This window comes from Cygnus olor, chromosome Z, assembly GCF_009769625.2.
Source record: "Cygnus olor isolate bCygOlo1 chromosome Z, bCygOlo1.pri.v2, whole genome shotgun sequence".
NCBI classification, from domain to species: Eukaryota; Metazoa; Chordata; class Aves; order Anseriformes; family Anatidae; genus Cygnus; species Cygnus olor.
Window position 1 is genome coordinate 35645392 of NC_049198.1, and position 25820 is coordinate 35671211.

General features: G+C 38.8%; 1 protein-coding gene across 5 annotated transcripts in view; it reads left to right on the forward strand.

Moving 5' to 3' along the window:
- ADAMTSL1 (ADAMTS like 1) overlaps nt 1–25820 on the forward strand; it is a 476605-nt gene that overhangs the window by 375959 nt on the left and 74826 nt on the right. For all 5 annotated transcript variants that reach the window (XM_040540933.1, XM_040540934.1, XM_040540938.1 and 2 more), the window contains 3 exons: nt 3018–3102; nt 14790–15091; nt 19644–19773. In XM_040540933.1, the coding sequence (XP_040396867.1) occupies nt 3018–3102; nt 14790–15091; nt 19644–19773 (517 nt within the window). The remainder of the gene's footprint in view (nt 1–3017; nt 3103–14789; nt 15092–19643; nt 19774–25820) is intronic.

Sequence of the window (25820 nt, forward strand, 5' to 3'; positions counted from 1 at the left end):
CTGATCCGAGGTGGAAGAGTGAAATTTGGAATTTTAGTTTCTGTGCTCACTGGCCTGTATTAGACAAGCTTGTCAAGCTGCAAGGTTTGTCTGTCTGGAACATGGGAATTCTCTGCATCTACCAGCCACCCCGTGGCAAAACCCAGATGCAGAGCCTCAGGGGAGCAATGGGTGTGTTTACACTGCACACTGCTAGACAACATAAGCTCAGTCAGTCCATGTTCCAGGATGAATAAAAGGCTCGTGCTGGCTGCACTAGCATGACTCTGAGATGCAGTGGGCTTGGGCTCAGTCAAACAGCCACATTTATGGGGCTTTATCTGTTTATAATGTTCAGATACAAAGTAAAGCAAACTCCTGTTTGCCTGCAGCTTACAGTGTAAGCAAAATGCAGTAAAACGCCAAAAATCAGGTGGTGTATACCACCCACAACTGACTTCTGCCTATGGAACCTGGGAAAAGCGGCAAGACCAGCTAGGAAAGCTATGCTTGCCTGCATCAAGAAAACTCTTCCAATGGGATTTGTCTGGGAACAAATGGCTGTTGTACATGTCTGCTTGCTGGAAGCAGACTCTTGCAACAGAGTGGCATCTTTACCCGAGATGAATTCTTGTGCTGCACCTTGTAGTACATACATCATTAGTATCCAGTTGTAGGTGGTTATTTCTTTCTCCCATCTTTTCCCATGGAATGGAAGGCTCTACGTGAAGAATACTGTTTTGATTGGGTTTAATTTTACTCTTCATCTTGGTTCTGCAATTCTCTCTCAGTTCTTCCTCCGTAATGCAGGTGGTAATGTTTGAAGACCCATGTAACTGAGGGCTATATCATGCTTTCAGAAGAGAACTGGACCAGACATTCTCCAGAGGTCTCTTCCAATCCAAATTATTCCATTTATATGATGGAAGCTTGTAATTTTTGTGTCATGAATCTAGCATTATAAATTTAAAGCAGTGGTTGTAGTAAAGTACCTCACTTCTGTTGAATGTGTTAATCTTACCATGTTTTTTCCTTCTGGAGCTGGATTAAAATAAAGCAGGAAAACAATGTTCCTAGCTGATTAAAATATCAAAACAAAAAACTGTGGAATACACTTTTACTTTAATGCACTGTGCTAAAGAAAATCAAAATGCAAATAGTTGATGTTATTTATTTCATTTTAGTTTATTCAAGCACTCTGTTTTACACCAATAATGGGAAAAAAGGATAACCCTGGATTAAGAAATGATTTTCAATTTTAATAGAGAATGTGCATTCATGTAATAGAACTTTATGTATAATATAGGATTTAAGTGTTTTTCACTGGAACTCTCTTACAAAAACAGAGATTTTACCTTAATCTCCAAAATTAAAATGTCTTCAGTAGCTTATGTTAGGAGTGGCTTTCTTTCTTTTTTTTTTTTCTTTTTTTTTTTTTTTTGGTCTAAGCACACTCTATAGCATCAACATTTCTGATCCTCCAAATCATTTTACAATGTAGATTATAATTGACTTTACCTGTCTCTCCTGTTGAATACACACCTCTAAAAAAGAAATCTTATTTAAAAAGTCATGTAGCAGACAACTGTACATGAGAGCTTTTGCTTTTTACAAGCACTTGCATCCAAGGAAAAAAAGTGTAGAAGCAAGATCTGGCTTTCCAAAACCCATAAAACAAGCTGCAATGCATAAAAATAGAAATATCTCCTACATTTTTTGGATAACAAAAGCGGTAAAATATGGATTAAACTAAGAGCTGTGCTGGCAAATATTCATCCTCAAATGGCACTAATAAATATGTTAGAGTAAGAACTTGGCAAGCTATTTCTGGGAGACAGGCATAGTAACTATATTACTGTCCCTTTTTTTCCCAGCTAATATCTTGGTCCAAGAAAAGCTGCAGTAGCTGTGAAATCAAGTTGTAAATTATTGTTCCTCGATGATACATCTAACAGTTTGGAAATTTCATGTACATATATGAAAAGGTCATTCTTACCCACAACAAAGTTACAGAAAATTCTCAAATATTCTGTATGACATTAATCTGCTCCTATTGGCAAATAAATATCTACACATTACCTAAACTTGAAAGGCTTATGTGGCTTGTGAATGGCAAATAAGCCTAGCCCTTGTTCTCTTCAGTGGTCTGAGTTTCACTCTGTTTTATTTGTGTTTTTATCCTGATCCTGGCCCAAAACATTTTTGTTAAAATGCAGAGCTCATTTTCAAATTATGGTGCCAAATTTGCTCTTACTTTATACTCCTGTAGAGCTAAAACAGCTCCACTGCCTTCAGCTGAAATGCTCCACTTTGACACTGCATGAGAGCGGAATTTGGCTCAAAAAATGGAATGGCCCTGCACTCACCAGAACAGAGCAACGCTTTATGTTGTGTGCATATCCTGGAGGGGAGAAAAAGCAGCTCCACTGTTTTCCATCAGAAATGACAGAAAAAGTATCAAGCTCGTTTTTTAAATCCACATAGCCGATGAACTGATAAAGTTGAAAAGTATAGCATGACCATTTTATTACAGTTTCTCTGGGTTTTGTGGTATCACTCATCAAATCAGGTTTTTCTTCCTTTTTGTAATCTATCAAAAACAAGATTAATGTGTCTTCTGAAGTTCTAAAATTCAAGAGTGAGCACAAGGAGTTTATACATTTCGTCTTCACAGCTTTCAATGAAGGGTCATTACACTTGCAAGTCTGACTCCAAAAAAATACTTTTAAATATGCCTAGTTTTGTAGCCCAGTTGCGTGTTCTGAAATGTGACTTAATTCACCTTAGAACACCATAGCGTTTTTAGCTGCAATAATAAACTATCTGGTCATATAACTAATCTCTTGAGCTTTATAATCCAGGTCACAACTCCATAATAAGAACTCCATAATTCTGTCCTTTGTCCCCTTTCTCTTGTGCTCAGCCTCCATGTGAATGAAGACACATATGAGGCTTACTCAGTGAGAGAGGAGAGGCAGGCACACATAGGAGCATTGCTGCATGGTTTTTGTTTTGATGTGCTTGTGTTTGTTCTGTAGAGAAACTTCCTGTGGAAGCAAAGTTGCCATGGTACAAACAGGCTCAGGAGCTCGAAGAAGGAGCAGTGGTGTCTGAAGAACCATCGTAAGTCTTAAAAAAATTTTCACAACAGTTCCTTGTGAGATGAGGATCTGGAGCTGAACTGACGTGGTGGAAATTAGTGCACTTAAGGCTGTGTCACATTTAAGTATGAAGAGGCACAGTTTAAGAGGACAAATGCAGACTGAATTTGAATAAATATATGCATGTTTTATTTAAGGTCATTTACAATAATATTATAGCGTGAGTCTGTCTACCTAAAGTAGTTATATGATGCACAACACCAGTGTGTCTCAGCACCTCAGCACCTTTATTTATCATCACAATAGACCTGTGAAATAAGAGGTAAAATATAGAGCAGCCAGTGAGGATCCCCACCCTACCCCCCAAGAATAGTGTAGTAGCAGCAAACGAAGTGAATTAACTCTAACATAAAATAAATTAAAATCTCAGCCCTATGGTTTGGATTGCTTTATCATCATACTTCATAATTTCATGCGTTTTTCCCAACCTGCTTTCCTAGCCACTTAATCGCCCTTGCCTAGCCACCTTTGCAAGCGTGATCTCAGTCAGCACCTTGTAACCCATTCATAAACCCAACTCGTCCTCCTGCCATGGAACCTCTTGGATGGCAGATTTGCCTATGTATATATGTTGACAATCCCCTTGCATGCCCTAGGCTGCCTGAAATAATCGAAACTACATTTCTCCTCTTAGGTATATAGAATTAATTCATTATGTCCCTATTTTTCTTCTTTTTCTTTTTTTCTATTCATTTGTCTTCTGTTTTGTATATTTTGAGTCAGAAGGACATGGAGGGCATAAAATAGTAACAGTTAGTGATGAAGAAAAAAAGGAAGCCTACAATAAAAAAATGGAATAGAATATTTCCATATAGAGGTGATAGCTGCCTTTTTAACATATCAGTAAGAAAATCTAATTGTAGGAATCTGAACTGGTGTACCAAATTCATGACATGGTGCTGTTGAAAATATGATCTAGCAGTTTCCACATGCACTCCACTTCATTAACAGCAGAAGTGCAAGAGAATTTAGAAAAATTAAGTGACCTAAAAAACTCTCAGAAATTCCTTTAGAATAGTGTTTTATTGTACTTTATGAATAATTAATCATCCTTAGCCTAATAAAATAGCAATGAAAAGGACACTGCAGTAAGAATGGCATATCATATAAGCCATTAGCAATGAGACTGAGAAATTACAAATACTATTATGATTATGTTTCAGATTTTTTATCCAGGAACTATGAAAAATGAGTGTTATAACTGTAACTTGTGTTCATAGTTTAATCAGTATCAGTTCCTCATGGCTGAGCACATGGTATTTTAGTTGCAACTGCAGCTGTGTATTGGACAAATAAATATTATTCATTATGCAATAGAATTGTAATTTTGGCACAGATTCAATTCTCCTGAATTGAATTTGTGTGCAACTGGAACGTTGACACAGAGCAAGAGATATACATAAAGCACCCTCCAAATAATAAATTTATTAATCCATCTCTCATGTGTACATAAATGCATACATGTATACACATATATGTATATACACATGCATTTATATACACACATTTATAAAACTGCACATATTCATACGTGTGTATATAGATATATTAGTAGCAGCTATAGCATATAATATAATAAGCTGTTTTACTGTTTCCAGAATAAACTTTGTTAGTTGATTCATTCACAAGCAAAGTCTAGAAAATTCTGTATTTCTGAATGTTTGCTTGTGGCTTGGTGCACTATAGTAAACCACTTAACTAAATGTGCATTTAGCAAACTGCAATTAACTTCTGAAGGCATAAATAAAAATATGTATTGCCAGGTATTTTACCAAATGGAATCATGCTGATATGTGGTCATATTTAGAAAAATTTGCAGCAATTTCATACAGTGGCAAAGTTTTAGGTAAATTTTTTGAAGACTGTTGTCAGTGCTGTAGAAAAAGAGTGCAGTAATATTTTATATGATTGTGTGTAGCTTTAAATATTAGCAAGAAGGGATTCATATAGAATAAGCATATGCATTTTAATAAAATACTCTAGAAAAGCTTATGTGTGTATTACTTGTGGTGCTGTAACAGGGAAAGAAGAAGGAGTTCAAGAATTTTAAGTAGTTTTAATTGCATCTATGACATCTCCTTACTTTACAGTTTTACTATTGCAACAAAGGCCCTGACCTCCAAAGGTCCTGTTATCTTTTTACCCCATCTCACGCGACAGTTCAATCATACCAGTGGGATACTAATACAGTGGAGCACTGTCTCGTCTAAGTTCATTCTGCCATGGGGCAACGTTTTGTACATTTCTTTCCTTACAAGGCACGACTCTGCAAGCATGAATAATCTTTATTTTAGGCTGATGAGAAATCGATATGACATTAAATTTAATTCAGCTATAGATTTTTATACATGTTGACTAGTAGCTAAAATAGAGGGTGAAAAGTCAGACTCTTTGTACAAACTTTCCCAAAGCTTGGAGATATCCATGTCTTGTGTTCACCTTGGAATGATTTCTAGTGATAAGGCATGAGCCAGAAAGGCCAAATAAAAACTTAGAAAGCTTGTGCTGAAAGGCACATCCATGCAATCCCTGTCTGTAAACCTTAACAGCCATATGCACATTATTTCAGACTATCTAATCTGTTGACAGTGACCTTGAGTGGTGAACTTCCCCAGAAAATTGGTTTCAGTGCTTTACTATTAATAGCATTTTTCTTTAATTTCTAGCTTTAAACACATATTCAATTTAGGTTCTGTTTATTAGATTATTTAAAGGTATATAGTGACATTAAAAAAAAAAAAAAAAAAAAGGGATACAAAACATTCAGAATTCACCAAGACACAGTTAACAATCAACTTTGGTGCCAAGTTTTATAGCATCACTCAACTACATAACAATTTCAAATACACCAATATGTTGAAAAGTAAGGTGAATTACAGGATAATGCATCTTTTGGCCTCTCCTTCTGTAGCTAGAGAGACACAAGGTAGTATCCCATGGCTCACCATGCTGACAGATATTGGACTATCACCCATGTGTATTGACTGATAAATGGTCAGCGTGGAGTGTAGTTGCATGCTCATCTAAGTGTCAGAAATGGTGAGATTTTTTTTAGATACTGGATCAAATGCCAGCTGGTGTGAGACTGTGTGTGATGTTGCCAGCTCTTTTGCTGATTGTGAATTTGAGTAATTAGAACATGACCACCTATTGACACCTATTTGAGCCAGCAGTGTGCCCTGGCAGCCAGGAGGGCCAACCGTATCCTGGGGTGCATCAAGCACGGCATTGCTAGTCGGTCAAGGGAAGTGATCGTCCCGCTCTACTCTGCGCTGGTGCGGCCTCACCTCGAGTACTGTGTGCAGTTCTGGGCACCACAGTACAAAAAGGACGTTAAACTGTTGGAGAGTGTCCAGAGGAGGGCGACGAAGATGGTGAAGGGCCTAGAGGGGAAGACATATGAGGAGCGGCTGAGGTCACTGGGCCTGCTCAGCCTGGAGAAGAGGAGGCTGAGGGGGGACCTCATCACAGTCTACAACTTCCTTGCGAAGGGGAGTGGAGAGGCAGGTGACCTATTCTCCATAATCACCAGTGATAGGACCCGTGGGAACAGTGTTAAGCTGAGGCAGGGGAAGTTTAGGCTGGACATCAGGAAGAGGTTCTTCACCGAGAGGGTGCTCGCACACTGGAACAGGCTCCCCAGTGAAGTAGTCACTGCACCAAGCCTGTCTGAATTTAAGAAGCGATTGGACTGTGCACTTAGTCACATGGTCTAAACTTTTGGGCAGACCTGTGCGGTGCCAGGAGTTGGACTTGATGATCCTTATGGGTCCTTTCCAACTCGGGATATTCTATGATTCTATGATTCTGTTTGATACTGTTTATCTACCTAAGCATCTCATTTCTTTGTAGTGTCTTACTTTGCTGTAAATATTTTCGGAAGACACATCAGGGCTTGTAAAAAATAATTTTAATTGTGTGCTTCCCCTTCTCTGAGCAGGCCTTACCCTTGCCCTAATTCAGTAGAGCGGAGCTGGTTTGAGGGTGGGAATTGAGCTGAGGGAGCCAGGACAGGCTTTCTCTGAGACCCTACTCCTCAGTTTGTCAGGGAGAGAATGATGGGGAAAGGAGTGACAGCATGGAGTGGAGAGGGAGAATTTGTAAAGCAGGAGACCTCCAGAGAAATGATAAGCCAAGTGCTGAGAAGGCAGTACTGAGTTTGTGAGCGTATCTGCTAGAAGCTGAAATGCTGGAAGTCTCTTCAGACAAGATATGTTTACGTGATTTTCCTGCTTGCTCTGTACTGGTGCAATAGCAACTGATTTCATGACTGCGCATAGGTAGATGTCAGTAAGGACTCATCCTTCTACACTTCATCTGATGTTCTTCCTGAGCTTTCTTATGTCATCAAGTCACTGCCCCCCTTCTCCTCTACAGACAGGATAATTCTTCGTAGCCAGCAGACCACACTTTGCCCCTAAGTCGTCTCTTCTTCATTATCATTCTTCAGGCAAAGAAAGCAATTCCCATCTATAAGCAACTGTTTTGTCCTCCTCAAAGTTTACTTTTGATTGGAAACTTAAAAGCAAAAGCAGAAATTTTCCACAAAATTTCTCGTATATTTTGAGGTCTTATGCTGCCTTGTAATTATAATGACTTTCTATTGAATAATTTTTTGTTATGAAATTGCAAACTATGAGTTATAAAGCTACATACATTTTTTGCACTGTCCTTCTACCTGTAATTTGTGATCATTCTCTAAATTGTGCTGCTAGGGCAGCAGATGCCGCAGTTTTATTCCGTCTGTGTCTAATGACTTCCATTGTTTATTTCTTCAGGATTTTCCAAAGGAAGCAGGTCTTAGAGTTTAATTTTGTCTGTATATGTCTGTCTGTCATTTGCCTTCCTCTTCCCTCAGTTATGTCTGAATTTATTGCTATTAACAGAATTTGACAGAGGTATAAAGTTATCACAAGGAACTTTACCCCTCTGTCAAATTTGGTTAATATTCACCAGGAAATTCAGTGGTAGTTTCCCGCACGTTTCACTGAGATAGATGGTTAGGTAGAAAACTGTCAGCCTACTAATTCCCCATCTGAAGGAACACTTTCTAAAAGAGTTTGGTCCACAAGAGAAATCAGAGAATCCACTTGTGCTTTCAACCTTAAAATCCAAATCCATGTTAAATTGGTCTTCATTGGTTCTGCTGGTCAAAGAATTACTTACAACCAGTTCAGCCACTTGGAGGCTAGACGGAATGGTTAAATCTGTGTTTGACCTGCTGCATCCCTACACAGAGTCAATTAAATATTATTTTTTGACAGAACTAATAGGAAATACTCCAGACCAGTAAGCAAGTATTGTAATCTCTGCTAAGACAAAGGTGTAAGGGGAGAAGTCCTTGCTGTCTTATGGCATTGTATATATTGTTCTCCTATTGCTGTCCATCTCTGAAGCGACCATTCAGTAGGCCTTAGAAATACATTATTTCTATTTCTATATTTCTATTTCTGTCTTTGATAAGACATTATCAAAGAGAGAAGCCACAGTATCTTTCTGTCTGACCTCTTGCACTGTAGCTGATTACACCAGCACAGCATTACAGTGGAGTCAGAAAGAACAGTGGTCATGACTTAAAAAGCGTGGGTTCTTCTGCGTGTAATGAGATTGGTTTTATGGGTGGGGGGGGGGTTGTTTAAAAGATTTCTGTCACTAACTCTTGAGAAATGCTTTTGTATGTTAACACCATACCCAGCTTTTAACATATTGCCATAAATAACCCTCGTGCTAGCCATAAAAAGAAGGGAAAAAAAAAAAAAAAAGGCAAACAATAATATCTGGATGCCAGATGGCACCATCGTAGTGATGGGGCCACTTCAGTAAGAAACAAAAGGAAATTCCTGACATGCATCAGTTGGGGGGGCAGAGCCCTCCGGGAACTGGATTTGGACAGAGAGGCCAATGTGGCAGAGTTACCCAATATCTCTTTCTTACTTTTCAGAAGGTATATACATTTCCAAAGACATGGAATCTATGCCATTCTGGTTTTCACTGTTAAATAGTTTCCACGGTTATGTCTATACCAAATCCACAGGTTAATATGTAAATTTTAAACTGCCTGCAAATGCTTTACTTCAAGAATTAAGTACATTATTTCTATTGCATTGCCAAAATTGTAGTGTTGTCACACAGATACTATCAAATGTTATGCTGTTGTTTGTCCTCCTTATCAGTGTTATATGACAAAGAGAAAGAAGCGCGTTTAGGGAAACTTCTCCATATTATGATCTAATTATGTACAATGAAACTATCCACATGGTCAGTCACAGAGATGAGCAGTGCAGCAGCCTAGTATTAGTTAATGAGTTCTTACTATTCATTCAAGACACCTCTTTAGAGAATTACCACTGCTTAGAATAAATGTCTGATATCTGTAAAGGACAGAATCGGATATCTTTTCCTGGGTATTAAGACAGTGGTGAGCTTATGGAGGGCACCAATTATACAGAGTGATTTGACACAAAGTGGAAAGAAAAGACCATATTCAAACTAAACTGAAGAGAAACTATAGAGGGATAGATCGTAATCACTCCAATTGGAATTGAACCTATACAAGTGCCTCTGGTGCCATTACTCTTACAGACGGAGCCCTCAGATTTTATTGACAGATGGTCAGTACCTCTGTTACACTTCTCGGAACAACAGCCCCAGTGCTGTGTGTGAGCATCCTGTGGTATTACCTACATGTTAAATCCCATAGAAAGGCGGCCTCTCCTGAAGAAGAAGGACAGGCTTGCATTTCAGTGCAAGACAAGGAGTCTGGAAGTCTGAGTTGAGTTACTAGTTCTGGCACAGAAGTCTACTAAGCCTTTGAACAAGCCAATGAGAACTTTATTTCACCAGTAGTATCTGGTTTTAGGAGATTTAAGAGATGGGTTTCAGTGCTTTTGAACACCCTGTCTTATTTGTATGTACGGTTCTCAGAATTTCAGCCTTTGCCTAAATAATGGATTTACCCAATGATGGATTTTAAAAAATGGCACTAAGTAATAAAAGCTGAGGGCAATATGTCATTTAAGTAGCAGTGGAAAAAAAAATCTCAAAAGCATAAATGTTATCAGTTTCTATACCATCTTTCTTTTTCGTGTGTCTGGAACTGAACCCACTGTGAACTGTGTGGAAGATCTCCCATTACTGAGCATTGAATCTGTCTTTGTGTTTCACTTCTGATTTTCTCAGTTACCTATATGTTACTTCATGGAGGCCAATATACAGCAATTCTTAGCCGTGCCTCAGCTAGTCTACAGAAGCTGGGTTTTTTTTGGTGCATTCCATCTATATAATTTAAAAATAAGTTCTTTTAAATTACTAGGCAAATTGTTATCTAAAGAGGCATTCTCAAATGTAAACGTTAATAATACTGACAAATGCAAACGGTCGTTGCAAAACTGAACTTGGCAAGTGGCACCTACCAAGTGTTCACACATGCCTACAATTCTGTGAACAGCTGAAATTCATTTGTGCTTGCAGGTAACTTTTATGTGTACAGCCTGAATGCTGGACTGCAATGTGTTTCAAAAGTTGACCAATGCATTTGTATTAAGTGGTATATGTACAAACACCCATATGTTAGTTTTGCTGTTACATTAAAATGTATTTAAAAGTCTTACCCTACAAAAGCAATGAACTTAAACCTGCACTGTACCACACCTGAGTGAATCCTGTAGAAGTCCATTAATGTCAGTGGCATTACATTTCTTCTCCTCTGCTCATAGAGCACTGTGTAGCCCATTGTAGGCTTTTGTGCACATGGTAAATCATGCAACAATCCATTTCTTTTAGCTAACATCAATGTTGTGCACAATGTGAAACATTAACAGCTATCAAACAAAAAAGAACATCCAAAAATGCAATTCATTGTTTAAGTCCAGAACTTGCTATTTTGCCAGCATGTTTCTGTAATGGGAACTGGTTGTTGGTCCATCACCATAAGTGCCTCCAGGCCAAGGAAACAAGCACAGGCATTTGTTTACAAGAGATATCAATTTCTAAATCTTTTTTTTTTTAAATGATAGTTTTCCACCTTTCATGCTAACCTGTTTCCTTTCAAGCTTGAGAAAACTGCTGCCTACACAGGTGCCCAGGGGAATGGTAGGCAGAGGTGCCCTTCTGCCATAGCACAGCTACAGGTGGGTGCCACAATGTGGGCAACACTCACGCAGTTGGGTAGCAGCAGGCATGGTTAGGTCAGTCATAACAGAGAAAGGTTGTGATGTTCCCTCCTTCCAGCTTTCACTTCACCTAGTACTGCTCTCTCTAAAGTGGGAGCAAAAGACTTCTCTTTAAAATATTGAACAGAGCTCTCAGAATACACTCAATTCTGCATTTTTCTGTGAGGGAAAAAGTGTTATTTTTGCTGTGCAGAGGAATAAAAGATGATTTTTGATGCAATAGTAACATGCTAATCACTGGGAAGTCTGCTACGAGCCATAAAATATTCAAAGTAATCTGTTTGAGGCAAGAGTCATCTTTTTGTTTTTATTTGTGCAGCAATTAGCCCAGTTGGGCATTGGCTGACAGCTACTACTGTAACAATACAGCAACTAGTCATTGTGTTTGTCTTACTTATTATGGCTGTTATTACAGGGACTGGTATTAAAGTAGGATTTAATTAAACAATGTACAATGACATCTGAAGCACCTCCATCATTTCCTGTTTTCTAAAATATCTCCTTCTCTATAAACCTCCGCCACTTTAGTTTTCAAAGAAGACACAGTTGTGAGCATACAGAAAAGCACAATAGTGCGCAGTGGAAGATACGCTATATGCAGAACAAATAACTTTAAACCCATGGAATTGAATGCTTATTATTCACATACTTTTTATGTTCTGTGCTCACCATTTGGCAACATTTATCATTAATGACCACACAAAGACATCTCAAAGCCTTTGTAATTTCCTTTGTAATTAAATTAAGGATGATGGAAAATTCAGAACCAGTATATATATTTATACTGTACATTCACATCACATAAATGTTCAGTATATAATGACAACTCCTGTTTGGAGATTTTGTATTTTGTTTTTGTTGTTGTTTGTGTTTTTTTTTCTCCCACTCCCCCCCCTTTTTTTCCTGCTTTCACCTCTTGGTTCTACCAATTCACTCTGTGCTTCAGCAGCCAGCAGTTATATTTGAATAAAATTGCCTTTCAAATGTATTACTTAAAATGTAGAAATTGAGCCTGGAAAGCTGAATAAAATATAATTTCCTGAAGGTATTCCAATATTTGCATTATGAATTGCTGACAAGGGCAAAATAAAGTAATATGTGGCATTTGTAGGTCAAGTATCATTTCAAAAAGAATCCAGTATGCTTTATTAATGTTCTTACTTCTCTTTTGTTTCCTTTCTCTTTTGTTCCTGTGTTTGTATGGGTGATATACATCATGTGTAAATACTGAGTGTGTAAAGTGTCTCTGTTTTTCTAAATGAGTAATTTTAATGCCTGGCAAAATATAATCCCTTTTGGTTTGGAATACAGCAGCCCTTCAACAAAGCAAAGTTACACAACAATTCTGAATGTTAAAAAATACAGGGAATAGGGCTTTTGATGAAGACATCCACAGTGACTTTTTTTGTAACCTGATTAAGATTTTTACATCTTAGTTTGTCATGCCAAGAAGCTTTATGTTCAAATTAATCAAAGTATCTAAATCACAGTGGCTGACATGGACTGTTTAATCTGTGACAGGAGGTTTTCTGCATCAAAATAGTATTATAATAATAGCACAGAGAAAATAATATGAGTGGCCCACCTGTACTGTTAAAAACTATAATCCCTTCAAAATGAAAAATCACCAAATCACAGAATTGTAGGGGTTGGAAGGGACCATGAGAGATCATTGGGTCCAATGCCCCTGCCAAAACAGGTTCCCTAGAGCAGGCTGCCCAGGTAGGCGTCCAGACGAGCCTTGAATATCTCCAGAGAAGGAGACTCCACAACCTGCCTGGGCAGCCTGTTCCAGTGCTCCATCACCCTCACTGTGAAGAAGTTCTTCCTCATGTTGGTGCGGAACTTCCTGTGCTCTATCTTGTGGCCATTGCCCCTTGTCCTGTCCCCACAAACCACTGAAAAGAGGTTGGCCAAATCCCTCTGTCTCCCACACCTCAGGTATTTATACACATTGATGAGTTCCCCTCTCAGTCTTCTCTTCTCAAGGCTGAACAGACCCAAGTCTCTCAGCCTTTCTTCATAGGGAAGATGCTCCAGACCCTGTATCATCTTTGTGGCCCTCCACTGGACTCTAACGGTCTTTGAAACAAAACCAATCTTTGTCATTTGCAAGATAGAATGTCTTAGGATAGAGAAATTGAATCACTTTTCATTGTTAGTTTCTCAAAGGTTTTCCTTCAGAAAGAAATCTTGCAGTTTTGAGAGCAGTATAAAGAACAGTTCCAAATGTTCCAATAATATATAAAATCCATTTATTTCCATTGTATTACTTCCCATGTATAGTGCTAGCAATGGATACGAGGGCTATAACAACATGTTATAAGCACCCACAAAAAGTGGGTAGAGAAATGCACAGTATCTGCTCTAAGAGACCAAGTTGTTCCAGTGAGGGATCCTGGTACGTACAGGCTGTGGGGGCACCAAGTTCCCCTCTTGGTTTTGGATTCAGGTTTTTCCTTAGTGAAGGGAAGGTCTTTTTGTCAACTAGAGAAAGGTAGTGGATTAAACAAACAAACAAAAAAAAGTGCATACAAAAACTGTAAAGGATGATAATCACAAAACTAAATTTCCTTTTTCTCCCTATCAGGCTGTTTATAGGATTCTCAAGGTAAGAAATGAATTTCCATTAGCTTTAGGTAGACCTACTCTGTGGAACAAACAGATGTATGTATTGCCTTCTGCCCTGGAAGGCAATGCCATTCTTGAGGAAAATGGCACCAAAAGTATAGAATTTGGTCTGTTTTGCTTATTGTAAGGATAGCTGCAAAGTGTTTTGATTAACGTATATATAGAATTTCAGAGGCAAAAATCTGGAGTATATGTGGGTTCCTAATCAGAGAGACAAGAGTAACAGTCAGAGAAATCCAGAACAGAAATGGAACACCCTTTTAATAATGAGAAGGGAAATGAAATGCACTAGGAAAAATAATAATAATAGTAAAAAGCTAAAGAGATGGTGGGCTTTTATCTTTTCATGGCTTTGAATTAAGTCTTAAAGACAGTTTCTGCAGCACGGGTTCAATGGTTGACATTATTTTCCTCAGAACACTGTACCTAGTATATAACAGCCTATTTAGTAAGTTTTAATGACATAGCTGTGTTATCACCTAAGGCAAAGGTGCTTTAGGTTGAATCCTAGAAAAAAGTAGTTAGTGGTATTGTGATCCACATCAGGAGTTTTCAGGACTCCTTACATTGAGAGCTTTTAGGATAAGCATAGGTGCTCACAGCATTTGTCATCCTTTCTGGAGATGAGATACTCCAAAAGTTCTTGAGAGCCTTTCTACTGTTGCTGGTGAGTTGCCAGCTCAACTCCTACATCATGGTTTTTATGTGTATTTCATTATAGCATGATGATAAGGTGAAGCATTTATTTTTCATTAAACGGACTTTGGCTTGGACTGGCCTATGCTACTTTTGCTTGCCTGGTTGTTTATGGACATTGCTCACCTTGTGCTCACTCTTTCCCTCACAGGTTTATTCCTGAGGCTTGGTCCTCCTGTAGTGTCACCTGTGGAGTGGGCAGCCAGGTGCGGCTTGTGAAATGTCAAGTGCTCCTGTCTTTCTCTCAGTCTGTCGCTGACTTGCCCATTGATGAATGTGAAGGTCCAAAACCTGTGTCTCAGAGAGCCTGTTACAGTGGCCCTTGCAGTGGAGAGGCAACTGAATATACCCCAGAGGAAACTGACCTGCTCTATGGCAGCTTGCAGGAATTTGATGAGCTCTATGACTGGGAATATGAGGGCTTTACAGAGTGCTCAGAGTCCTGTGGAGGAGGTAAGTGCAAAATGTTTCTGTGTTGCACGTGCTTTCCCTCTTTAAGTGCATGCTTTTCAGTGAGAACACCCATGGACTTGTTCCTTTGATACATCTATTTGAAAAGGCTTGGATGAAAACTGTAAAATGCCCAAGTGCATGACATGTTTTACACAGGACTTTGAGGCTCCATGGTCTGGCTGTCACCAAGAATGATCAATGTTTCATGTATTACTGTTTCCACGTATCTGCAGATCATTCAGAGTGCACTCACACAAAAATTGCTGAAGTGATCCTGTGATACAGGCAAGAATCATATGTCATTTTTAGTTTTTATCTCTTGACTTGTGCTGTGCAAATATAGACGTGGAAACAAATGGTCCTCCCATAGCAGATGCATTTGATTATTGATATTCTAAGGGCTCAGCTGGTTCTGTAACTCCTACCACTAAGTGCCACTAGTTCTGATCTCACTGCTAAGAAAGCATATGGTAAAAAAGTACTAATGGTGTAATTGCCTGAAGCTAGCAGACTTGATGCTTGGAGCTTCTCAGTGTTAATCAAGGTCACAGGATCCACATGTTAGGGAATACTAATGTGCAGTTCTCTGATATTCATTTTTCCCATCATTTTGTCTAGCTAGTTCTGAAAAATAAGCTCTCTCCATTATTTTTAAATTAAATCTTGATTTTGTTAGGTGCTCTCTTTTTACATGAGAAGTTTCAGGCTACATATACATAAATACAGAATGAATACTCTAGCACTGGAAACCACTCAATAACTCATGAATGCTTAAGAGTTTGATCTGCACAGATTTACCAGTAATATGTTGCAAACTTAAAAACAACAGTAATAATTAATGGAAAATAATGCAAGAGGTTTCTAAGCTTACTGTTATCTTGCTGATGGTAGTCAGTGTTTAGAGCAGTTCACAAAGAGTTGTCATATCATTGCCTCTATTGCCTTGATTCCTACATAAAAAATCTGACACTAATGTATGCTAAGTGGTGATGAACACTGACTTTACAGGAGTATCTGTCACATATTGAGTCTACTAGTGAGCACTAATGATTTGTCACATTTGCGCTGTGAATACTGAAACCTGAATATCTTCTAGAAAAGTCCTGTTGAAATGAAGTCATTTCTCTAAATACAGTGATTATGTGCATATTTTTCCAACATAGACTGAAATGACAGAGACATTTTGCTTTATAATTGTCAGCAAAAACCTTTAGGCAAGATTTCTTTTTGTCTGATGTCAGCTCCAAATTTTGCAGATTAGCAGATGCTAAGTCAGATACTTTTGCAGCCATAGGTGCAAGACAGGTCAAACTAATTTTATTGGTTTTGAAATCTCAAGAGAAGAAATTGGATAGATGCAGAAGTAACCTTTCACCTCCTAGAAGTAGCAACCAGAAGGAATTAGTTAGTCATTTAGTCTGCTGTTAGTGGCTGCATTTCCCAGAGCTGTCGTCAAATATCGTGTAACAATTATTCTATTCTGGTAGATATAAACATAGAAAATCTCATTTGATGGTATTTTGAAAGTTAACTTAAACTGCTTAGATTCATGTCCCACCCTTATACCGTTTTGTATTGCAATTTCCCACTCAGAACTGATTTCTTTTTTTCAGAGAAAGCAATTTTAAAGAGAACAGCTTTTGTTCTGGTAATATTGTCCATAATAGTGCTTAGAATTCACTTACGTGACAAGCAAATTTCTTGAAGTTCATACACTTTTTTTTAATGGTCTCCATACTGTGGAGCTTCTGACAGACAGTAGCTCTTTATATCCTCTAAAGGTACAGTGATCCCTCTGTTGATTTAAAGTTTGTAACCAATCGCCTCATTGACCTATCAAAAACAGAGGATAGATGTTATCAATATGCTGAAATGAATTCCATGCGAGATTCAAGGAGAAGCTGAAAAAAGTGATTTTGAGCACATTTGTTTGCTGCTAGAGCAAGTTAGATTTTTTTTTTAGTCATTGGCACATACTATTGTAGCCAGCAATCTCTGTCATTACCAGATCTAGGAACAACGGACTAGCTAAGTTCAGGAGGAGCCTTTTTCTTCAATACCCAGGCCATCAGACAGGATTAATAGTCGTACTGGAATCTTTATAAGGTAAAAATTTGCAAGAATTTCTGAATGGTAATCACAATGAGCAGAGTAGAATGCTGGTAGAATAGACTAAAATTGTTGGAAATACAATCAGAGATAATTTAGGTGACAGGAGGAAGCATGGGTAATAGAATCGTAGAATCAGAGTTGTAAGGGATCCACAAGGGTCAAGTTCAACTCCTGATGTGGTCCTAATGAGCACACTGTGGGGTTTGGGGACAGTTGTATAGTAAAAGCTGAAGAGCAGTAGTTTCAGAGCTTGACTCCATGAGCTTGATAAAGCCTTCCAACTCTGGATATTCTGTGATTCTATGATTCTATGAAATCATCTGGGTTGGGATGGAGAAATGGAGGAGAGGCTGAATTCAAGACCTCACAGTCAATCAGAGTTGGATAGTCAGCTCCGAACCGGGCAATGCAAAAGCGCTGAGGTAATTGATAATCGTTGGTCAACAGCTCATTAGTGACACACTTCAGAGAGGAGAAATTGAAACTGTGGAAATAATCTAGTTTACAAAATTCTGATCTGAAAAGCACATAACAGATGTGCTTAGCCTTATCCCTATCAAACAATGAAATTGTCAGTATGCAGAACTCAGTGGTTTCCTTCCACACAGTTAAGAGAAGTACTTTCCAACATCTCCCTTCCTCAGGGCTAGTGGTCCTTTTCCCCTGTGTTCATCGGTTTGGCCTTGGTATTTAGGCCTGCTCAAGTGATCAATGCAAAGTAGAGACCAGTAATTTCAACACAATGCCATTTCCCACCAGTTAGAGAACTGCTTCTGTTTTGCAGACAGGAGCAGTCTGTCCCGGGGGGAGTCCATGTGCCTCGTTTTGCAACATACTCAACAGAAAAACAATTGGGTTGGAAACATACTGAACAAGACAGGGCAGAGAACGTATTGTTTATGTATAAATGTGTTTTGGGAGATTACTTGAATAGAAAAATGGTTTGAAAGTATGTGGCCATCTTCTGAAGAATGAAACCCATAGCAATGTTGGCTGACTTAAGAGTCTTCAGTAATTTTGTTGTCGAAAAAATGTCCAAAGGTCCCAAAATGTCAAGTTTCTTTCTTCTTTTCAGCACCTGAGTACAGCAGGGATAATGCTTGGGGATAGGGTCACAGGCATGTCCTGAATAGGCTTGCACAAGCACATAGAAACCTATAAATTGTTCAGCATGCCACTTTGCTGTGGACCTCTCTTCAGCCTGTACTGAGAATGAGAGGAATGAATCTACGAATGATTTCAGGAGTGCAGAACCTATGATGAACTACAGTTCTTTGGTCCTGTAGAGCAATATGATGTCATTGTTTGCCTAATAACGTGTGTTCTGGCGTTAGAAATAGCAAAAAGCATTGATGATTCTGTTACACTGCTCTTGGAGCTGTTTGAACTTCCCACTTTTTTTCTTCCCCCCTCCCCGCACTGGTATCTTCAAAAGATTGTAAGATATTTTGAAAAACTAATTGCTGATTTTGAAAAGATGATGCAATTGTGAGTTCAGCTAACCTTTTCCCAACTCAGGAAGTTGGGATGAATGTAAAGAGCATACTTCTATCTTGCTTGAACCACTGTGGATTAGATTTTTAGGGAATTTAGGCAAATAACTATCCACACAACCCCCGGGGAAGAAGTAAATCCAGCAGACTTCTTTCACTAAGTAGTCTTTCCTATAACATGTAGCGCTGCAATGGTTGATTTTCTATCTTTCTAACCATGTGATCCAAAAAATTTTGATATGCCTATTTTACAGGAAAACTGAGACAGAGTAACTGGCGTGCATAAGAGTACATGACAAATTTGGTATCAACAAGCATTTTCCAAGTTGTAGCCTAATCATCCAATCTTCCAACTTCTCTCTTAGTCCTCACAGCTACTCCTCTTCTGTACCAGTTCTCAGACACACCTGGCAGTTTTGCATCTCCAGTGCAGGTGTTAGTTTGGACATAGAAAAATAGCTGAGACCTGACCTTGTTTTGCTTTACTTTTGTACTTAGAGCAATCTTAGTTTCTTAAAATATATCATGCCAACATCAAGGCTATCTTTACACCCTAACCTGCCTGGCTGACAAATAAACAGCATGACTGCACTTACTATGAATGGAGGCATCACTGGAGAGCACTGTACATTTTTCTGCCCAGGCAAGGTAAGTAGTGAACGAACCTACAGACTTCCCAATGCTGTTGAGACACATAGTGGGAATGAGAGCAAGGACAAGCCCAGCATCCCATGCAGAGTTTTGATTAGACCATCTCCCTGTCGGCTGGGAAACCAGACACATAAGGTGCACTAGGCAATGTGTGACTGTTACAGGAAAATTACAAGAGTTACAATTGAAGGCTTGTTCCCAACAGAGGAGAGAAAAGGAATTGCGGGGCTGTCTCTGCCCTTGGATGTCCCTCTGGGTACTGGGAGCTGGCAGTGACCATGCATTTTTGTGTGCAGGTGTCCAGGAGGCTGTGGTGACCTGCCTGAACAAGCAAACCAGGGAGACTGCAGATGAAACATTGTGCATAATGAGCCGCCGTCCTCCACAGCTGCTGAAAGCCTGTAGCCTGGATCCCTGTCCCCCAAGGTATGCATCTTGTATCTTATCACCAGGAGTATATGTTTTCAGGACATAGGAGAGGTGTGATCGTCAGTGAAGATGGCAAACTAATCAGAAAGCTCTTCATGAAGCTGAGGCAAGCAGGATCCATCTGGCTAGGATGCTTAGATGCTAGGTCTGGAAATTTTAATCTGGAAAAATTACTGAAAAACTGGAGCTTGCAAGCACAACATGTAGATAAGAGCCTGAGATGCTCCCTAGGTTGTAGAACCAAAGGCTGGTTTGTCTGGGCTCATCAGATGTGTTTCAAACCCCTTGGGATTCCCTGTAGTGAATGTGAAGTGAGAAAAAGTGATGAAAGTGAGAAAAATTGCATAATACAGTGCCTCAGAGAAGACAGTCCCCAGTGGCCCCCAAGGCTGCACAGTGCTGTTAGTGCAGGTGAGGATAGCCAGGTCAGGGGTCTTTGATCCTGTTTGGACCTCAGTAAGTGGATTTGAGGATTCCATGAGAAAAGTAAAACAGCTACACAAGTGTGAAGTGACTGTAGCCTGGTATGTTGCCCAGAGCCATTTAAACAATGCTAGCAGTATGAAAAAAAAAAAAAATGTAATTTTAAATAAGCCATGACCCCAGACCAAATAGCCTTTCAGTCTGGAAGTGTGCCCTGCCTCACACATGCTCTTTCTCAGATTACAGGGGTTTGCAGCCTCTTCAGGCCACAGTCGTCTTAACTGGGAAATGCAAAGCAGTGGTGAAACCAAAGGGCAGATTTCAGACTGCTTGCATATTCAGGTCCTGCAGCCAGATATTTTATGGATTAGCTTAACTTTACCCAGAGTCATGTAAAGTTTAGAGAGACTTCTAAAACTTCCACTTTCACAGAAGGCTTGCAGAACCTGTTCCTCCCTGATCCCAGATTGCTTCCACAATCCTGACACTAAAAATAGCAATTCTTGGTCTGTGGAGGTTCACATATGTACCTTCTACAACAGAAAATATCTGTCATGAGGTTCTCCTGGTTTATTTAAATAGACCTAGGCCTGTCAAGTCTTGAAGATTTACTGTATACATATTGTCTTTATTCCCAGCTGTACACAGGTGCATTTACTCTCATGTGGTAGTGCAGCAGATCTGAAAGAGACTTATTTATACCGTTGGACTGTTTAAAACATGCAATGTTGTCCAGGTGGTAGATTTTCCTCAGAGTGTGTATTGGTAGGTGTATGTATGCTTTATATGACAGCAGGCTATTCAGAGGTATATCTTTGTGTGTATTAGTATTGTGTGTATTATTATTTGTGTGTATTATTATTTTGTTACACAGAGAAAGTTGATGTTAAAAATCAAATATGGCCAGCATCCAAGAATGATAAAGACAAAAATAATTGTTTGATTGGATGATAAGGATTTTGAGTCTGACAAGCAGAGCCAAACAGGCTGACACATTTCACCAAAGCATTGCAAGACTTACTTATGCGAATATTACAACCCCAACTTTGTACAAGTGTCTATATTGCCGGTGCTAGAACAGAAATATGTTACTAATTTTTGAAAATAACTTTGTGGATGGAAGTCTCTCTGTAATTGACAGGCAACAGCATCACAGGAGCTGAGAGTGCATGGTGGGAGATTGACAGTCCGTCATTTCTGACACAGAAAATATTAGATGGTTTAAAAAAATTACATAGGGCAGTATTTATATGATTGCTGTTACAAAAGTTGTCTGAGAATTTTGATGAATGCTTGCTGAATTAGTCTGTGTGTTAATCCATACCACTGTGGTAATCTTGCTGCCAGCATGGAGCTGTTTTAAAGCTGCCCTGGGTATGTAGTTTACCCCCCAAACTACGAGGTGATCAATGTAGATGAGGATCAGGACATGGAGCAGTAGTTGGGGGGGAGGGGAACGAGTGAAATGGGCATAGATTAAGAACCTTTCATCCACTCCTAGGGTTGCAATTGAGAAAAGGGGAAATAGCTCCCTTCCCATTATACACAAATCCTGTCCTCTAGCCCCTTCAGTCTGGAGGAAATTGCCTGTCTACAGAGATTTAAGTGGCACAGGAGGAAGAACAGCATGTGTTCTGCAAAATGGTTCCTCTGGTAAGAGCAAGGAAGCTTAAAACTCAAGACTGCAGACAGCAAGCAGTCTGACTAATGGAAAAGGAGGCAAGAAGGGAAGTTGATGTGTCTCCCATATAGCTCCAGGCAGGCTGTGATAGGGTAGCCCTCATTTCCTGCAAGCTTATGAGGTGATACATATACTAGTGGCACTATATTAAATGCAAAGGTATATTAAAGTCATTAAAGTGATAGCATTGGGTATATAAAGATTATTGCTTTGTAAATATTAATTAAAACAATCTTAGGATTTTGAAATAGATTAATTGATAAGGAAAAAGATTTTAGGATTTTCTATGTTTTATGATTATTAAGAAGATGGTACAGGATTCTAATTCAAGAAATCTTGATCCAGGAATCAGATAGGTTAGAGTGAAATTCTGTTGTTATAAATGTTGAGGAAGGTTTTGCTTCTGACTGACAAGTCCAAAACTTGTGATGTAATACACTGTAGCTGTGAACTTAGATCCCTGTTACAGAAGTTCTCAAAATGTGATCTGTGAACCACTGATACTTCCCAGAGCTTTTGCTGACGGCTTATAGAAAAAGCTGCCTGGTCTCATAGTGTTGGCTTTTCTCTCTATTTTCCAGCTGCTAAAGTACATTAACAGAAGCTAAAAATATAAAAAACACTTTCCTAAAATGGCCTTGATGTGTAAGTGGCTGTTAAAGCATGTAGTTGTGGTGGGTAGAAGAGGCAGTATGTTGAAAAGGCAGCTGAGATGGTGACAAATGTCTCAGAAGACAAGGCAATGTTGTCCACACCATGAAAAAAAAAAGCTGAGAAATCTTGCCCAAGAGAATAAAAATTCCTTCCTGATATATTTAGAGAAATTACTCCAGTGACATTTCTTGAACCAGAACATCAGAACGTGCTTAGAATCTAATGTCTATGTCTAGAATTTAATACTGTTCAAGACCTTGTTTAGTTTAAGAGTGAGAACAGTTAAAAATTAGAACTTCCAATCTTAATGTTGCTTCTGCTGAAGGCACTTTTCATTACATGCAGCATTCTCCATAGCCTCTCAAAGTGTTAGTTGTGTATGCCTTTCAGTTGTGCATGCCTTTCCTGGTCAACAATTTCTTTAGTTAGTTTAATGCAGGTTAAAAAAAAAAAAAAAAAAAAGCATTGAACAGAATCTTGTCAGACTTTCTGAAGGGTCAGAATGCTCACACCTCGGGACAAATACCATAGGAGTAATCCATGAAGAGTAATTTCTTTCTCATTATGTTACATCATTCTTTTTGGACACTTAAGATAAATGATGCTAAGCAGATCTTCACTGTTGCTGTTCTTTTTGCTCCCTAATGAGAATAAAGGTGGGTAAACTAAAAGATTTCAGTATGTGCTTAATGCTTCACTTTGAAACTAGTCTGTGGTATCAATGTCTTTTTTAATTCCTAATTATTCTGGTCTCTCCTGGAACAAAATATGGTAAAAACTAGAACATACTGGCAATATTTCAGATTTATGAAAACACTGAAATGTGATGGTGCTGGTATAGTACCTGAGAGAGCTTTATAATTTCCACTGAAATTCTAGCTTAGTATCTTAGCACATTCCTATTCCAAGTCCATTGAAGAGAGGCAGAAAAACTAAACCACGGAAATCTGTCTTCAAATATTCACAGCTATATAGAGTCAGCAAAATCTCATGCTTTAAATTTTTATAGAAGTTTTTCAAAACCACAATGGGTTGCACACAAAAACTGGAAGATTTAATCCATATTCAAGCTCCAAAGCAGCTGAGTTTCCTGTGGTTTCAGACTTTGTTGAGAGGTTTTTGCTTATGACTTCAAGAACAATGGCAGAAAAAGAGCCCAGTCCCTTTTCTCCTGGAATATAGTATTACAAAATGTCCCATTGGACATTGAACTGAAAAATAGTGAAGAACTTTGGAATTGGTTCCTAAGTTGGAAGCTAATACCTGATTTTCAGCACAATACATACAGAGTAAAATTTCATATTAATTAATTGGAATAGACTTGTTTGCTTTTTCTAGAGTAAAATTTCATATTAATTAATTGGAATAGACTTGTTTGTTTTTTCTATAAAAAGGATATAGTCTGTTTTAATATACTGGGAGACCCAGCATGGTTTCTCCCAGAAAGAGAGGAATGAAGACTATGACTATTTCAATTCAGTCATAGAATCATAGAAACTTAGAATGGTTTGGGTTGGAAGGGACCTTAAAGACCATACAGTTCCAACCCCCCTGTCATGGGCAGGGACATTTTCCACTAGACCAGGTTGCTCAAAGCCCCATCCAACCTGGCCTTGAACAATTCCAGGGATGGGGCATCCACAGCTTCTCTAGGCAACCAGTTCCAGTGTCTCACCACTCATATAGTGAAGTCACTTAATTTGTGTCAAATAAGCTATATCGATTCCAGAATTATATAGCAGTACTTGAGCAGAGCAGTCTTCCCAGAATTAAATACAGAATAGATGTTCAATGTCTAGAAGTTTCTTCTCTCAGCTCTAAAATGAAAGGGCAGATCACTCAGTTTCACTAATTGCTATGTTTCCATTCTAAATTACTCCAAAAAGAGCCAGAGGGGAAAAATAAATAAAATAAAATAAAATAAAAATTAAAAATGTAATGTTGGTTTTACTGTTTTCAACAGCAAAATGACTCAAGTCCAAAGAGTCTCTTTTCCTCAGCATCCACTATCCAAAATACAGAGGCAGTTATCATTTAATCAGATATAATTGCTCTTGTTTATAACAGCAGCAGCATGAGCAGCTCTTGGTAAGGCAAAAAGATCTACCAAACGGGGGAATGAAAATGCTGTAACTGTGTTATTAATTATAACTGCTCAATAGCTTGGTCAATGCGTGTTGAAAGGATTTAGTAAACATGTATGGAGGATTGAGGAGAGAAGCAAAGCAATGAAAGCCAGATGGCTGAAAATGGAGGAAATTCCAGGCAATTTCTACAGCTTTGTTCTTGCATATTTTCAAATCTGAACTTTTATTCCTTTGCAACAAAGAACAGCTGAATGCTATAGAACCGATAAACAGTGAAGAAAAAGCAGACGGTTCTAGGAATAGCACAAGATTTCACCCCAGCACTCTCCCTCAACTTCTTCAAGTCTTTGTATTTAGCAAGAGAAGACTGGTAAACATCTGAGTGGTTCTGCTACCTGCCTGATGGATCAAAATAACTTAGGTTGTGCTCTAGCTCATTGCATGTTATCTTCTTTATCTTTTATTCTTTTTTTCCCTTGCATCTGCTTTTCTTGCGTGCTTAAGTAATAAATTACTAGTATTTCCCATCTGCAGTATTTCCCATCTGCTTTGTTCTATTTTGTTTCTCAGATGAAGTCAAACTATAAAGGAGAAAAAAATCAACATATTTTCTGGGCATTCAGGGATGGGAAGCATCAGGTTGCTGGTAGGTCAGATGTAGTGCAATCTGTGCTCCCATCTACAACCTGAAATGAATTCAATACGTGTAGAAGGGCTGGAGTATTCTCTAATCCATTAAAGGTGACTTCTGTACGGGAGTGTCATGGGTGGAAATGATATGCACTTCACTTGTGAGAGAGAAGCAGCAATGCATTTTGCTGATATAATATAGTGATCTAACAAAGCTTAATCATAAATAAAACAGCAACTCAACACGATTCAGGATGTCGATATACACTTGGATATCTACTGCATTGAGGACAGGGTCAGACAAACTGTCAGGAGATCCTTCCCTTGAGTCACAAGATTTGGAATGGACACCCTTGTGTTCTAAACTCCTTCTCAGAGAGCAGCCCAGGTGCACCTGGATCCAAACATAGTCCCAAACTTGGTGAACAGTTTATGTCTAAAGGTTGAGGAGATCCTCCCATTGAGTCATGAGGTACAGAGTGCACCCCCATCCTTTCTCAACTCCTTGAACTGAAGAAGTAAGGAGTCTAGGTGCATCTAAGGCTTTTGACACCATTTCCCACAGCATT